This window comes from Elgaria multicarinata, chromosome 10, assembly GCF_023053635.1.
Source record: "Elgaria multicarinata webbii isolate HBS135686 ecotype San Diego chromosome 10, rElgMul1.1.pri, whole genome shotgun sequence".
NCBI lineage: Eukaryota > Metazoa > Chordata > Lepidosauria > Squamata > Anguidae > Elgaria > Elgaria multicarinata.
Window position 1 is genome coordinate 13,607,690 of NC_086180.1, and position 17,539 is coordinate 13,625,228.

Genomic DNA, 17,539 nt, shown 5'->3' on the forward strand with positions numbered 1-17,539 from the left:
TGTTGAACTATTTGCAGGAATATAAAACTTAAATGTTACAGCTGTGTGTGCATGAGAAAATTATTATTATTATTATTATTATTGTTGTTGTTGTTGTTGTTGCATTTAAATCGCACCTTTTTTCCTCTTAAGGAACTCAAGGCAGTGTACATAATCCTCCTCTCCATTTTATCCTCACAATAACAACCCTGTGAGGTTGTTATTGTGAGGCTGTACTCTGTACAGCACCATGTACATTGATGGTGCTATATAAATTAATAATAATAATAATAATAATAATAATAATAATAATAATAATTTGGGCTGAGAGAGTCTGTGACAGGCCCAAAGTCACCCAGTGGGTTTCCATGGCTGAGTGGGGACTAGAACCCTGATCTCCCAACTCCCAGTCCATCACTTTAGCCGCCACGTTATCAATCAGAAATTCAGAGAGTTTCTAGCCTATCTGCTGAGATAACATAATTTTGTACATTTCAGTAAAACTAGGGGTTATTGGATGCTTATAGTTGGGCATCAATTGAATTACTCAAGTAGCTAAGAACAGGCCAAAACGTATCAGATTCAAAGGGCAGATTCATGCATTATGAACTGACCCTAACTTGCACATGGAAAGGCTCGTAAGAGCAGTGTGACAACAGAGGACAACCATGCAAGGCCACACAGATACCTGTGCAAAGGGCTCTCCACTTTCTCAGTATGACTCATTTATGAAGTAGACACACGTTCTTCCTTGAGAATCCTCCTCTGCCATTACACTGATCACATGTGTAGGGCCATTTACTCAAACCGATAAAACTGCAAGTCAGAACTGATTCATATCATCCAAATTGGCCCTTTCTTTGTAGTAAAACCAGTTGCTGGCCTGCTGTGCTGATGGTATATTGTGCAACTCTTAACAGCAATTTTAAGCAGTAAGATTCCACTAACTTTTATACTGAGGTGTTTCTTGGTCTGTTTATTAAATGCTACTCTAGAGACTATGGATTGAGGTCTAAATCCATTATGGGCTGGTGACAATGTAATACTCTTAAATCTCTTAACCATGGTGAGAGCCTTTATAGCACAAGTTAAAGCAGGGGTTGGTAACACACAGCCTGAGGGCTATATGTGGTCCCTGCCACCGCCTGCTGAAATTTGCAGTGACAGCAAAAAAGTGTCTGCTGCTACAGGGTGGGAAACAGGTAAAAACTGGCTTGTTCTCAAGCTAATCTTGACCTATTTATGCGGGAGGGGGGAGGTAACATAAAAACAAGGTAAATTTGATCTAGGGCTGACTATATGCATGGAAAGCCCTGGGGTGGGTGCGTGGTGGTGCTGTGTCGATTATATGACGCAGCAGCCATCTCAAAGCCATCATGGGGCTTTCCAGGGAAGCCCTGCTTTTTAAAAGCTGGGGACTTACCCCGACTTTTCAGGATGGAGCAAGGTGACACAGGGTCTTTCAGCCGTCTAATCTTGCTCCAGAGTCGTGGCAGAGGCATGGCTGGGCAGATGGTGCCCCCTGATTGGCAGAGGACAGGCAGTGGGCCTGGCCGCCAGAAACCTCGTGCTTTTGCTGCAGCATTGGGATAAGCTGCCGCCACCCTGAAGTAGCAAAAGCGTCGGGTTCAGCTTATTGCAGCGGCAACCCACTGCCATGTAGGCAGGGTCCTACTTACCATAAAAGTCTGCTGCCCAAATTAAGAAGCAAACTGCCATTTTTTATTTTATTTTTTTGGCTACTGTTGCAACACAGAATTCTACACAGTTCCAGTGGCTGGAATGTAGCCCGTGGTGGAGAATGGGGAGAGGCAAAAATAGCCATCAGACTCCCTGAAGTTGCCCACCCTGAATTAAAGGAAGAAAAGATGGCTGTATAATTACCTGAGGGCAGAATTTGGTCTCGTTCTTTTAATGTAATCCATGGCCTTGGAGGCAGCTGCTCCGGATGAACTAAAATATTAAAAACAGGGAACATTAGGGAGAGTTAGATACCCCAATATCCTTACACTAAACTTGCAACAGTAATACCCCATATTGATATCTCAGAACCTGAGAAAGAAGCATTTAATTGGAAACACACCCGCTACACAATTTAGCCCTGCTTGTATTGCAGGCGGATACCTGGAAAGGGCTATGGTTGCTACCAAAAGCAGGCTACAGGGACTCTACGCTACACCAGGAATGTATGAAATGTTTACGGTATCATCCCACCTCCATCAGATGAATATTCCCTCACCAGTTGCAGAAGAGGTTCAGCATAGGCATGCAATGTTCTTCGTGAAGGAAATGAACTACAGGGTAAACAATTCATACCAGCAGCCTGCATCCCTCTTCAAGCTGGAGTGGCTGTCAATGACAATAATACCACACAAGCTCAACTAAAGGTGAAGTGCCCGGTTTCCACTTGGCCCCTCAATCCAGTACAGCTGAGGCTAGCTGCACACTGTTCTGAGCACGGGAGAGTTTCTCAGCTTAAAGTGGCCACTTTGGCTTTCTTCATTTAAATGCGGAATTGGTACCCAAAGGTCAGCGCCTTCTAGTGAATAAATGAGAAACCTCACCAAGCAACAGATACAGCTATTCCCAGATCTATATTAACCATGGAGCACAGTCTCTTGATGTACTAGAATTTAATGTCAAGCATCATCTAAGCTAGCTCCCAATATTCCACCTTCCTGTAGTGTGAAACAGAACCCAGGAAGAGATTACACAGATGGGAGCAGGCTTGATTGTGAATGGCTGGGATCACTAAAGCAAGAATCAGGTGTAGCCCCCATTCCAATGGTAACTTTACACGAAACCTTTATCTTATCCTATAATAAGCAATTGCCTGATAGATATTGCTATGTAGAAAAGTAAAACATTGGTTTGGAGGCTTGGGTAGGGTGTGTGCCTGCATCCACTCCAAGCCAACGATGGGCCAGCTAGAAGTGAGTACAGCCGGGGCGTGTGGGGCTTGTGGCGTCTAGAGCTCCTCTGCTTCCTTCACAGAGATTTTAAAGCTGAGCAAAGCAAGCAGGATGGGTAGCAACAGGGACCGGAAAAATAACAGCAGCGCCATCCATTTTAAGGGAGGTTAGACAAAGCAGTGAGGAAAGAGGAACTTCTAAGAGAATTTGTCAAGAAGTTGGTGAGGAAACTGGCCATTGTGCGCATGGAGAGAGGGGAAAGGAATTGAGAGGTTTTGGATTCAGTGGTGAGGAAAGTTTGGAAAGCAAAAATGATTTGACGTCAGCGTTCTTTGGAAGGGGCGAAAAAGAAGGATAGCAGAAGCAGCTGAAGGGGGAGAGGCTATATCAAGTTTTTAGAGCTGCAGTAAAGTCCCGCTGATGAGCTGGTCTTCTTAATCCTGCTGGAAGGGCAAGAAGGACCTATGCACAACTCTCTCTGAGTTAAAGAGTGAAAGGTAGGCTCTGAGAGTTTGTCCTTAAGCATCTCATGGTCTTCCACCACCTTCCATTGGGAGTTTAAGTCCGAAAGGTGGATTTGCTGGCAATGATGCACTAATGACCCAAACCTCCTGCACCTGGATAATAAGGGCTCCCACAGAGTGGGATACACTGTTTTTGGACACACCTGCCATGCAAAAATCCTCCATCTACATACATCCTATTTGTCAAAAGATGGTCATTTTGCCAGTATTAAAACAAAAGCAAACACTTATTACCTGCTAGATTGTCAAGCATGTAGTTCAGTAATTTCCGTGTCCCATCTGGATCCTGGTACAAGCTGAGAATATCTTGTGATAAAGGATTGCCTGGAATCAAAGCAAGGGGTTTAACATCAATTAGATTGCACTGCACAATATTCTCATTTCTAATACATCAGTGCTAACTAAAACAGGACCCTCTCAATACTTGCCCCCGAAACAATACTATTCTCAATGGGGAATGCTACTGGGTGGTTGCTTATTGCAATTCTGCTGCCACTTGGAACAAGAGCAACAACAACAAAAATACAGTTAAAAAGAACGATTTTAACCCCCTCTCTCCCAACCTCCACAGAAAAATAAAGTAAAATAATGGCCCAGTCCCTGAAGATTACAAAAATAGTTGGGGGCGATTTCGCCCACACTTTTTGAGGTGTGTGGGTGAAAACGCTCCCAATTTTTTTTGCAATTCTTAGGTAAGGCTCAGGTATAACGAAGGAGCTCTGTTCTTCTCAAAGACAGAGTCAGGAAACTTGAGTATAGGAGAAGCCTCCTTTTCATAAGGGACAGAGAACCTCCCCTATGAGAAAAGGTTACAACATTTGGGGCATTTTAGCATAGGAAAAAACCAAGTACAAGGTGTGGGGGGGAGACAACATAAGGTGTGCAAAATTATGAATAGCATGGAGGAAGTGGATTGGAAGAGGTCTCTCTCTGTCTCTCTCTCTCTCTTTCTTATTATACTAAAACCTGGGGTCACTCCATGAAGCTGAATTTATTTATTTATTTATTTAAAACATTTCTTGACCGCCTTTCCTCACAAGGCAGCTTACAACCATAAAATACATAAAAACAGTTAAAATATTAAAAGCAATAAAAATGTAAAACACAATAAAATAGCAATTAAAAACAATAAAAGCCAACAATAAAAACCAGCAAGAGCAAGAATGGCAAGAGCAGCAACAGCAGTACTCATATCATGAGAAGGCCACGGTGAAATAAAACGTTTTCAAGGCCTTCTTAAAACCCTGCAAGGATGGTGCATTAGTGGACCTTCACTACCACAAAAGTAGCATTAGCTACTACAAGTGAATGGTGATAGATTCAGGACAGATAAAAGGGAGAATTTTCCACACAGCACAGAGTTAAATTATGAAATTTGCTACCACGAGATGATCACCGTCAACTTGGACTGCTTTACAAGGAGGTTAGTCAAACTCATGGAGGATACTAGTAGTATTAATGGCTACTAGTCATGATGGCTATGTATTACGTCCAGTATGCTTCTGAATACCAGCTGCTGTGTAACATAAGCAGGGGTGTGTGTGTCTTTGCACTCATATCCTGCTTGCGGCTTCCCATAGTCAAGCTGCTAGCCACTGTGCTACACTAGATAAGCCTTTGTTCTGATCCAGCAGGGCTCTTCCTATGTTCTTAGGGTACGTAATACCTGCTGGTCCCTTCCCCAACCTGGTCCCTTCCAGATGTGTTGGACTACAACTCCTCATATCATGTCAGCACGTCCACCTGTTCTCCTACCCTGTGATCAATAACATGCATGTTATATCGTTAATAATGCAGAGCTTGGTGTGTTATTTTTTAATAAACCAATACCAAGGTAAAGGTGCTCTGAGAGATCCATAGGCCACAACCCCATGTGTTGTGGCCTTTCTTCTCTCAAGAAGCTGACAATCTAAAACAAACAGTGGGGAAGCAACAGACGGAGGGAGAGAAGAATGGGGGCATATGCTACTATCCTAAGGGCTTGTACTAGATTCAGCAGTAAGTTGGATTATAAAGACTGATAACAGGAATGAGGATTTTTGGTGGAAGAGATGGCATAAAGGGAGGGTTTTTATACTGCAAGGCCTCCTGCAGGGGATTATTTCAAATAAAAACAAATTTAAGGAGGCTTGCTGGCTTCATCTACATGCCCTTCTGCTCTCGATTCAAACTAAATCCAGCTTTTTCCGATCCACCTGTTTACTCTTTTCCCACCACAACCCCAGCTCGCTCTTCCTGGTGGCAAAGAGTAAACTGGTGGATTGGAAAGAGCTGGATTTAGTTACAACCAAGAGCAGAAGGGTCTTTAGATGAAGCTAGCCAGCCTTCTTCTTCTCTTCGAGTGGCCCACGGAAGACTTAATAATGCTCATAGCCAAAAAAGAACTGGAATATGGCCTATACTTTGTTCCTGTGACTTTCCCCCCTAAAACTAGTGGTTCTTTTTAGCTCCTGCCCTTCCCCACCTGGCAGGGGAAGGACAGCAGGGCTGGGAAATGATGGTTTAAAACTCTGAAGAGCCACTGCTAGGTAGAGTTGAAAAAACTGGACTATACAGACCAATGGCCTGATTCAGTAGAAGGCAGTTTCACATGTTCACCATGGCTCTTCCCCTGTCTGATGCATTTATTCTGCTTCCACACGCCATACCCCCTGATGACGCAAGCAATTTCTTGAAGCATTAGGCTCAGAATCATACAATAGCACAGTCTAGTTAACAAAAATATCACCGATAAACCCATGTCTTGCTGCAAGAAAATGAAGCTGTAATTATTTTTACAGTTACGAAAGGGCAGCATTATTTAAGAACAATAGTAATGTTTCACCACACAGAGAAAAACTACACATACATGCTGCACACTCCCCACATTTCGAAGTCCTTAAAAATACGAAGAACTCAGTAGCACTTTCGAGTAAGCAGAAAGGAGAACTTCTGGGGTTCTTTAATCAGAAATTAGTTCCTCATAGGAACTGTCTCTACAATGCCTTCCACATAAAAGTAACGAGGGGGAAGTGATAACAACGTCAATGCCAAATCTATCCTAAGGGCTTGTACTAGATTCAGCAATAAGTTAGATTAAAAAAAAAGGAACAGCAAAAACAAAAGGGAAATAGAAAGGCAGTAAAGCTTATCAATGAATGAACGGGAAATGAGAAAACCAAAACAGAAAACCAGTACCTACACTTCCCACAAGTCTTGTCCCTAATCCCTAAAAGTTTCTTTATGAAAAGATATGGCAAGAAATTAGCAAAAGTGGGGAAAAGGGAATCAGGGTGACAAAAGTATGTAGCGTGCAAGCGCTTGCATATAAAATATAGAATCTATCTCTTACCTTTCAAACCTAGTGTTTGTAGCTGGAAGAGCCGTCCAAGTTCATAAGGCAAAACTCGTAACAAATTGTTGTTTAAAAGCAATTCCCTAAAAAGAGAGGAAACAGTTGAATAAAGTCAGTTTTAAAATGATTTACATATTGTAATGTTCTGTATAACTTGTACTTCAATTTTTATATTTCTTTGAGTAGTGACATGGGACAACTGAAGGAGGGCAGGGACTATACATTAACACAAACCAACCCCCTGCCCCTCAAAAAATAACCAATACAGGGCTTAAGGATCTACACAATTTATTATGGGTGGTGGTGGTGGGGAAATCCTATATCTGATTTGTTTTCACACTGAACAGCTCAAATCAAAAGTTGAAGGGGAATCAACCTCAGGCAAGTCTGTGGGCTCCTGACAAACCTTTCTTTCATCCTGAGATAAGGAATTAAAGCAAGAGAAGAGGGCATTCAAGGATCAATAGTTACTACACATTACTTTTCAGCTTTTCAGAAAACAATTCTGACTAAGCAATTTCTTTTCTAAGGTCCAAGCCAGTCACTCATCTCTGTCACTGAACTCCAAAGGAAGAGCTTCTATATACAGACGTGGATCACATGTAACAACAAACCATGCCTTAATTAACCATGGTTTGTTGAATCATGGGTTGCCATTACGTGCAAACCCAGAACAATAGGTTAACTATGGGTTGTTAACAACCAAGGAATAGAACTCATGATTTGTTTATTGGGTTACGAACCGTGAGTTGTTTAATCACGGGTAGTTTTGTCAGTCTACATTGGCAGCAGACAGCAGAAGTAAAAAGAAAAAAACTAGCCTCTTCACATGATAGTACTGCAGCGCAACAAAGGCAGTTGATATATAGGGAGGGAGCATGCTAAGGAGGGCAACAAACAACTCAGGCCAGGGACTGAGAAAATAAACCGTGGTGTGTTCAACTGTCTTCTAGACAAACCCTGGGTAGGGCAACAAACCATGGTTTAAATATACCATTGGTTAGTGTTACATGTGAACCAGGTCAAATGTGCCATCAACGTTGTTTGTTAAGTTTGTGAACAACTATTTTAGTGGAGATTGCCTCCTTATAAAAGGTACACAAATACCAGAACTGCATGTTAGAAGAAACACAAGGCTGCTGCCCAAAGTGAGAGCCCTGTATTGAGGTCTCTCTTCCTCCTCTGTAACATGTAGTGAAACGAACTCATGCCCTGACATCATAATGCCATCTGTTTCCTCACCAATGCTCCTCAACATGAGATGTCAAAACACGAACATCATAACATTCAGTCCCGCCCAAAATTGTGCAAGAAGAAGCCAAATTGTTTGTCAGAACAAGCTCTGAAATTTTAAGTACAGAAACTGTTTACATCAATGGCCAAGTTAAACTATAACTTATAACCAACTTCAGAGTTGCACAAGACTAAAATTGCAGCCAAAGATCTTTCTGCAGTTGTTTTGGAAGAGGCAGCAAGACTCCTCACCTGAGAGATACCATGTTTCCTAGTTCTGCTGGTAAACTTCTGAGTTTGTTGGATGAGAGATCCAGGTAAACCAGATTATGAAGCTTGGCAATGTCAGGTGGAATGCGAGTCAGATAGTTGTCATTGAGGTGGAGAGCAGTCAAGTGCGTTAGTGACCAAAGTGACATACTTAAGCTCCGCACTCTACCTAAAATGAAGAGCACGTAGAGTGTGTTAAGCATCCAGGCAGCGTTTCCTACAAGCCCAAGAAACATAATGACATAACTTTGCAAGAAAGAAAGCCAGCTTATTTATTTACATTTATTTATTTATTACATTTATATACCGCCCCATAGCCAAAGCTCTCTGGGCGGTTTACAAAAGTTAAAAACAATGAACATTAAAAACAAAAAAAAGATTTTTTATGTGAATACGCAACTGTGGTTTGGGGGATAGGGTGCAGCTGAAAAAAGCTACAAATTGGTTACCACTGACAAAGGAAGTGAGAGTACCTTTAATCTAAATATATTAAAACCAAGGAATTCCCTATTATCATTACCCTCTCCAACGGAAACTCTTAAATCCTTTCACAGAAAAGCAATATTGTGAAGTGTTTGGATTGCAGGCAAACCCATGCTTTGCATCTTGACTGTAAGACTTCCGTGAACTGATGGGTTTGCCAATGGGCACCTGCTGAATCATTCACAAGCTTAACAAGCAGGTGTCTTATCTGCCCTAAGGAACTGAAAACCACCTGGTAGGCAAGTCATTATTCCGTAACTCACCCGAGATTTCCAATTCTGCCCAATGGGACTTCTTCCCATTGGCTACCTCCTCTGCTGACATGATGGTGTAAATTCTGCGAGGATCTGGAGGATCATATTTTTCCTTTGGCATCCCTGTTAGTCTGAAAGATAAACCATATGAATATTACAACATTTAGGGGTGACAAAAAAAACCTCTCATCATTAAAGGGCCAACCAGACTGAACTCTAGTATATAAAATTTAAAGAAGCCTATCTCAGTTGAGGGCAAAACAAGACATGTTGGCAGCCATTGTATATTTAAGCACAGAACTATCACTATCACATAAAAAGGGCAGAATTTGGGGGTGTCTCATTAAGAGCAAAAGGGTTACGTGCATGAGCAGGGCAGAACCTTCTTCCATCCATGGTTTGCCTCCAGGAAATTTCTTTTTTCATGTATTATATTTCTCTACCATCCAACAGCCAAAGCTCTTTTCCCTCCCGAAGCACCTTCGACCTCAGCTAAGCTCAGAAACCAGTAGCAACTCCAACTGGACCAAAAATATGCTCAGGGAAAGGCACTGTGGTGACGTAAGTCGCAAGCACAAGGAATGTTTTGCGCCCATCACCTGCCCCGTGGTTTTGCTGTTAAAACCAGACCCCACCTCCCACTTTTTATGTAACTGGGGCAGTTAAATGTTTGAACACACGGAGCTGCTGCTGTCATGTATAGTTTGACTCTTAAGCAAGTACTGGGGAAGTAAGAATCAGACTAAACAAACACAAAAAAAACCCCAACTGAAGTCATATTTTGTTCATAAACTATTTTCAAAAAACAAACAAACCACAAGTTACTTTATAGAAGATCATGTCACCCTCTTGCATATGAATGAATTAAAGATTTGTTTATTAAAGTTTTTATTTTTCACCACCTAAAGGCTTACACACCAAGTTTTTAAAATCCACCAAAATACCTCTATTTAGCTGCTATTCTATAATGAGGGTTGCTAATTTCTCTTCGCTAACTAGTAATATGAATTTCCTGGGGAATCAAACTAAATCTTTTTCCCCCAGAGAATTTTCTGTTAGGCGAAAGTCATTTGGATTAACACTTTGGATTTTAAAAAAAGACAGCACATAATTAATTGCACTGTTCCTTAGGCTAACAATTCTGCAAATTGGTGAAGAATACTCCCTCGCCCCCCCCCCCCCCCCGGATATTGCATGCATTCTTACAAAGAGAAAAGTTCTCATTTTTACTTCCTGTATTAAAGTTGGTAAACAATAAACACAATCGGGGTGGTGGTGAACTGCTCAGCATAACTATTCAACTAAGAACTACTCAACATAAAGGCTGCGTACAAACAACATGATAGTCAATGATGGGGTAATAATCACCTTGACAGTTGTTTACCTAGGGGATACTCCCCACCAACATGACAATAATCATGTTGGATGTGGATTAGAATCAGTGTTGAGTTGACTCACTCATCCCCCCCTCTCCCTTCCCCTTAGTCTTCCTGCTAGTATCCCATCACCCATTGCTGCTGAAAATCTATCCTGCCGGTTGAACTAGAACGACAGCCACTGCCTTGACGACTCTTGCCTTGCGACTCTGTGGCTGACGAAACAACCAGTGGTGGCAAAGGAAATAACCAACAGCGCCTTATTTATTTATTTATTTATTACATTTCTATACTGCCCAATAGCCTAAGCCTTCCACACAACATGATAACTAATGGCACTTTAAAAAGCCAACTGTGCACAGTGTTGGTTATTTGTGTTGGTTATTTCACTCAAATAACCAACCATTGGTTAAAAAAATCCCTTCACACAACACGATAACCCATGGCGGGTTAAATAACCAAACTATAACCATCAACTATTTAAACTACCAATTATTCAACTATCGACTATTTAAACCAACCATCAACCACCAACCAACCTCCAACTATTTAAACCACCATTGGTTATCGTGTTGAACCCAATCAGTGTGTAACTACTTCATATTTGGGTATTTTAAAATCTATGGTCTTTTCCTTGCGTTCATATTGGTCAATGAGCGTAACTATTTAGAGAAGAACCTAAGAGGATATCCCTGAACGAACGAGTTATTCAGTATTTATAGGTTCCCCTCTAGCCCACCTGCAAATAAAGCAGCCTCAGGCTATTCTGACCTCCACTTTCTCAACCTTGGCTTTAAATTCAAACCCAGTAGGAGTAGAGATGTAAAATTTCCGGAAATTTTGACGCCATGGGAAAAAAATGGGTTTTTTTCCAGAAAAAACCAGAAATTTTCAAAAAAATTGAAATAATGCAATATTAGCACTTTTTACAGATAGAACATCACTTTGTGACTTTAGGAACATAAAATGTAATTATGTTCAACTTGGTTTGGCATAAAATTATTACATTTGCTATATTAAAAGTAGGGTATTCAAACAATTATTACAAATTTAATTTACTTTTTTTGGTAACAAATGGAGCTACAAGCTCCTGAACTGTTAGGAACACCTGAACTGTAAGGAACCTCTTTGCTTCTGCCAGTTTATGAGGAGCAGGCAAAAAACAATTTTAAAAAACAACAACTGAAGAAACCACCAACATTAGTAACAAAGAAAATTATTTATGTCTCCACTAGTCCTCCAGTGTCAAGACATAAAGTACCCATTCCCATAAAAAGAACTGAGGAAAATGGGGGGGGGGGGGAGGGACAAGATTCAATGAATATGCAGGAAATTTAATCAGACTCATTTTCTGACCTATAGCTATCACTATTAGTTTCAGTCTCTGCTTCTATGGAAGTGCCCCCTAGAGCCAGAAATGCATCTTGCTCTTGCATTTGAGAGTAGTAGTCTCAGTTTGCAACCTAGGACTTGCTTGTCCTTGGTGCACAGACATTGTAATAATCTGATACTGTACAGTTTTTAGAAATCATTTGGAGAAGTAAATATCTGAACACCTTGTCTTAAACATTTTATGCATCATGTTAAAATAAAACATCCCGTAATCTGTTTTTCTTCATTTTTTTTCAATTTTTCGGGAAAAAAACAAAAAAGGCTTCGGAAAAAAACCGGTTTCCCCCCGAATTTTTCCGGTTTTTTTCCTGTCCTTCACATCTCTAAGTAGGAGAAAGCAGCTTGCCTACAACATGCAGAAGAGCGAGAATCTAACAAGTAAAAATGTAGAGAACCAAGGCTCTGTTGTAATAAATTAATTCCAATTTCAATAGGACTTACTCCCATGCAAGCATCATAGGGTTGCTGCCTTAGATTCTATAGCTACAAGTCTGGTAGTGAGACAGTACCTGCTTTGTTAGTGGAATTTTTTACGGAAATTTCCCAACTCATTTCCTTGTGACAGACTGCCATGGACAAATTATTTATTCTTTGAAAAATGATTGTGGATGCACTGTTAGCAAAAGACAATGCACAAATTACAACTAGCAACGGACAACATTTACAAAGAATTGGTGGTTCTTTGACTAAAACGCTGATTTTTTAAAAAGTCAATTAATGTCACTTCCTTCCAGTGATTAATGCTCTTAACCCTGTTACCATGACCCCTCACAAAGGTTTGGAAGAACAGCATGCTTTTTGACCCTATTTAGCTAAAACATGTCCAAAAGACCTTCCCAGAAAATAAATATCTCAACAGTTGGCATTCGCATTTAATGAAGACAAAACTAAAACTCCAGACTAGAGATGTCCAAGGACATACTTGAAAAAAACTGCCCAAACAGTTGCATTCCAGTATGAAGCAGAAACATATCAAGAACAGAAGGAGTGTAAGCAACCAGTTTTTAAAAATAGCTGCCATCGTTTTCAACAGATGGGTTCTTGAGCCCTTAATTGTGTTGGGGAAAGGGCATTTTAGGGTGTTGCAGTATAAAGTGAGAAATGCTACATCTGCCCAAACCCTCCTTCATACAAAACTATTGAGAGGGCCAGGTACCCCCTCCAAGAATGGGCCTCCCACAACTTCATTTTCACACACGTTCATGTGACTTTTCAACAGCAGCGCACGCTTCGGAACTTCTTAACCACAACACCGATCAGAAGCGGGGTCAACAACTGTGAACCCCTCTGCACGTTTCTTTCAGAAAAAGTTACGCGAGTTTTAAGAATAAGCAGACAAAACAGTTTCCACAGAGAGTCTACATGAATACAGCATATCTGGTGATCAGAAGCCTGTTGTCGTGGTTTCCCACCCCCACCCTCCTCAAATCCAAGAAGCTTTAATCCAGGAAGCCATTAACGTTTTATTCCCAGAGAAGAATGCGGGAGCTGGACTGTAAAGTGAGGCAACCTCTCCGTCACAGATTGTTGTCTCTTCTGGAGCTATGGTGCAATGGTACATACTATACATAGCCTTAGCCACTTTCTGCAGCCAGCTCATTCATATCGGATGGTGGGCATATCGATGAAATTAGCTGCTGCGGATATCACCCAAATAAGAGACTTGGGAGCTGAGCTTCTGGGCATTCTTCTCCCATTTGCCAGCCACTCCCTACTCATTTGGAGTATGCTGTATTTAGGAAAGCTTACTTAGAGGAGAGGGGATTACTACCTCTGCGGTAGAACATATGCTTCGCATGCAGAAGGTCCTAGGGTAAATCCTGGCTTCTCCAGTTAAAAGGAGCTTGGCTAGGAGAACTGGGAAATGCCTTGGCCTTACACACTGGAGTGTTGTTGCCTGTCAAAGAAGAAACTATTCGGATATATGGCTCAATGGACTGACGCAATAGGGAAGCTTCATATGTTGGTTGATAATATCGCTGACTGTTTTAAAAAGGTTTATGGTTTAGATTATTTATTTATACTACTTCTATAGCGCTTAATATCTTAAAATCTCTAAGCAGTTCACAATCTGAAACCAATATAAGAACAATGTAAGAACAATAAAAGCAGTAAATACTTACATTATAAGCCGCCTTGAATGCACAGAACAGTAGGATATAAATGTTTTACAGTGCAATCCTTTGCAGAAGTCCCACGATATGATATTCAGTAGAGCTTATTCCCAGGTAAGTGGGTATAGGATTGCAGCCCTTAAGGAAACCAGCTAGACTGCAATACTGAGACTAGTTAGTTCTCAGTCAAGTTCATGCAAGCATGGGCCCTAAACACACTGCAGCAACCCTAAGGACTTGGAAGGCTTTTAAATCCACAGAACCACAATCAGTTTTTAAGTGCATTCCCGGTGAAACAAAGAAAAGTGTTAATTATTTCAGAGTCATGCAGATTTACAAAGCAGAACAGCTGCAATGCTTATTACAAAAGCGCCAGGCAGCAGCCTCAGATCTTCAAGACAGGCTCTGCTCGAAGATGAATATGCAAAACAAAAAGAGGCAAAGTCCTGTGAACATGCAAAATAGAAGATTCGCCTCCAGTTGTTCAGAGAATCAGCAGTTGCTGATTGTACTCAGATGCATCAATGGAGTGGGCACGGTGAAGCTTATCATTAAGGTTTAGCCTCTAGATTTTAATTACTGACTTCAAATGTTTAAACGGGTTTATTTTAGTTAATGTAAATAGCTCCAGCCCCTGTGTAAAAACAGATTCAAAAGACAAATTAAAAAGGTGAACTAATCCATTTGCTTTCCAGGTCTATTTATCCTAGAGCAGAGCTTCCCTAACTGTGGGCCCTGCAGATGGCCATACTGGCTGAGGTTCAGAAAGTTGCACTCCAACACATCTGGAGGCCAATAAGTTGGGAGAAGGTTGCCCTTGGGGCTGGAGATGTGAAAGCCCGGAAAAAAACCGGGAAAATTCGGAGAAAAACTGGGTTTTTTCCATTTCTCTCCAAAACCTTTGTTTTTTTTCCTGAAAAATTGGAAAAATTGAAAAAAATGAAGAAAAAATGGATTACAGGATGTTTTATTTTAGCATGATGAATAAAATGTTTAAGACAATGTGTTCAGATATTTACTTCTCCAAATGATTTCTAAAAACTGTACAGTATCAGATTATTACCATTTCTGTCCACCAAGGACAAGCAAGTCCTAGGTTATAAACTGAGACTACATCTCTCAAATGCAAGAGCAAGTTGCATTTCCACCTCTAGGGGGCACTGCCACTGAAGCATGGACTGAAACTAATAGTGACAGCTATAGGTCAGAAAATGAGTCTGATTAAATTTCATGCATATTCATTGAATCTTGGTGTGTCCCCCCCTTTTTTTTCTCAGTTCTTTTTATGGGAATGGGGGCTTTATGTCTTGACATTGGAGGACTAGTGGAGACATAAATAATTTTCTTTGTTACTAATGTTGGTGGTTTCTTCAGTTGTTTTTTAGAATTGGTTTTTGCCTGCTCCTCATAAACTGGCAGAAGCAAAGAGGTTCCTTACAGTTCAGGTGTTCCTAACAGTTCAGGAGCTTGTAGCTCCATTTGTTGCCCAAAAAAGTAAAAAAATTAAATTAAATTTGTAATAATTGTTTGAATACACTGTGCTTTTAATATACCAAATGTAATAATTTTATGCCAAACCAACTTGAACATAATTACATTTTATGTTCCTAAAGTAACAAGGTGACTTTCAATCTGTAAAAAGTGCTAATATTGCATTATTTCAATTTTTCCAAAAATTTGTTTTTTTCCAAAAAAAAATGGGTCTTTTCCATGGCTTCAAAATTTCTGGAAATTTTACATCTCTACTCGGGGTTAAAAGTCATCTTTGCTCTGTGGTGGCTGCAAATCGGCACTGCGTCAGTTATACGACGCAGCTGCCGATTCACATCCACTGCGGGGACAAATAGATGGAGCTGTGCACTGGAAAAGTCAGAGGCTTACCCCAACTTTTCCCGCTGGAACAAGGTCAACATGGTTCTTCAACCTTCTGACCTTGCTCTGACGTTGCGCCGGGGGCTTTCCCGGGTGGACGGCGATCTCTAATTGGTCGTCGGAAGCCAGGCAAGCGGCAGGGGGTGGGCCTGGCAAGCTGAATGGTCACCAGAAAAAGCCTCCTTTGTTTGCATACCTGCCGATACTCTGCAGCAGCAGAACCGTGGGGTTTAGGGGCAGCGCGGTGCCAAAGCAGCACTGTGAAGGCAGGCTTCTAGAGAGACAGGTTGCTGTGAAGGGACATCCATGGCAGATAACTTACAGTTTGCCAACTGACATCTACAAGCAGCTGCCCAGATATCTGGACAGTGGTGAACATCCTTATCGTCTTAAGTTAAAAAAATAATAATTCCCACCTCTAAGAAGGAAGACAACTTGTTCCTTTGTGCACACTGCAAAGAACGCACTTCTCAAAATGAGTTACATGCCCATATCCCCAAATATCCTTCATGAAATCATGATTACAAACACTTCTAAAGAACGGTGTTGAAGGGCCAATCCACACAATCCCTTTCTCTTCTCCACAAAGCAAATACCTGCAGAAAGAGGCGGTGTATAATTTTTGCAACACCATACCTATGCTCATGCCCTTTTCTTTCTCATCCTGCAACTGAGAGTTGTTTTGACTGAAGGGTACAGGTCAGCCACTTAATTTTATTTATTTATTTATTTATTGCATTTATATACCGCCCTACAGCTGAAGCTCTCTGGGCAGTTTACAAAAATTAAAGGACTGGACATTAAAAATCAAGACTGGGCATTAAAATCAATAGCAACATGTGTATGCCAGCAAGACCTTGGTCAGATGTTGCATCTAAACAAAATCTAAATTGTTCTGTTAAAAGTATTTGTGTTAAGGAATCATAGAAATTATAACAAGCGATGGAAAAATCAAAGGAGTCACTATTCGCTATGTGCCCACGTAGAATGCTGTGGTGAAGCCCAGAATGCCAAGTAGCTCCAGATGGCGGATTTATGCTGTTCTTTTTTCCTGTCCTGGCAATATACAGGATTATAGGTCTTGTTTTAGCTGGTTGACTATATTAACACTGCGTTTATTTAAATGTTAATATTTGATTACATCATCTAAAACATTAAACAAAATTCAAACATTCATGCAACTGTTCCCAGAAGACCTCAGGGTGTTTGAGACTCCTGTGTGCAGGTCAGGTGAGACAAGGATATGCTGTCATGATTGCAACTTCAACTCAAGAATTTGCTATCTAAAAACTTCCACCTTAAATGCATCTTATGAAGCAACTATAGTACACAAAGGTTTGTACTATAATAAATTTGTTAGTCTTTAAAAGGTACCACAAGACTATTTGGGCTGTATCCAACCGTGCTACTGAGCTCCTGCTGATTTGTTATGTGCCAGTGGGACCAACTGCTTGCATAAAGAGAAATGAGCAGTTCAAAAAGTAAACCCAGACATGCTTATTCCCAGCTTAGGACCTTCCTGTGAGCTCCGCTGACCTATCCCATTCCAGGAATGAGCATTTTATACCCGCTAACTCCTCACTGCACTCACGATTGGTCCCACTGGCATACAGGCACAGCAGAATACTGCCATTTGTTATTTTCATCTTAAATGAGTCACAGCAAACTTTCCATCCTTGCTTTAAGAAATAGGCAGAAAGTTTAACGCAACATTAATATGAGAAGTTACATACGAAAATATTTGGCACACATCACAACGGCCATCTGTCAATGCTTACCTTTATAAGGGCTGCTTC

General features: G+C 40.9%; 1 protein-coding gene across 1 annotated transcript in view; it reads right to left on the reverse strand.

Moving 5' to 3' along the window:
- The window catches only part of CNOT6L (CCR4-NOT transcription complex subunit 6 like), a 48,406-nt gene that overhangs the window by 11,960 nt on the left and 18,907 nt on the right, over window positions 1–17,539 (reverse strand). The window contains exons 2-6 of the mRNA XM_063135143.1: window positions 8,999–9,120; window positions 8,235–8,421; window positions 6,747–6,832; window positions 3,650–3,739; window positions 1,864–1,932 (exon numbers count right to left, since the gene is read on the reverse strand). Coding sequence (XP_062991213.1) covers window positions 1,864–1,932; window positions 3,650–3,739; window positions 6,747–6,832; window positions 8,235–8,421; window positions 8,999–9,110 — 544 coding nt within the window. The 5' untranslated portion in view covers window positions 9,111–9,120. The remainder of the gene's footprint in view (window positions 1–1,863; window positions 1,933–3,649; window positions 3,740–6,746; window positions 6,833–8,234; window positions 8,422–8,998; window positions 9,121–17,539) is intronic.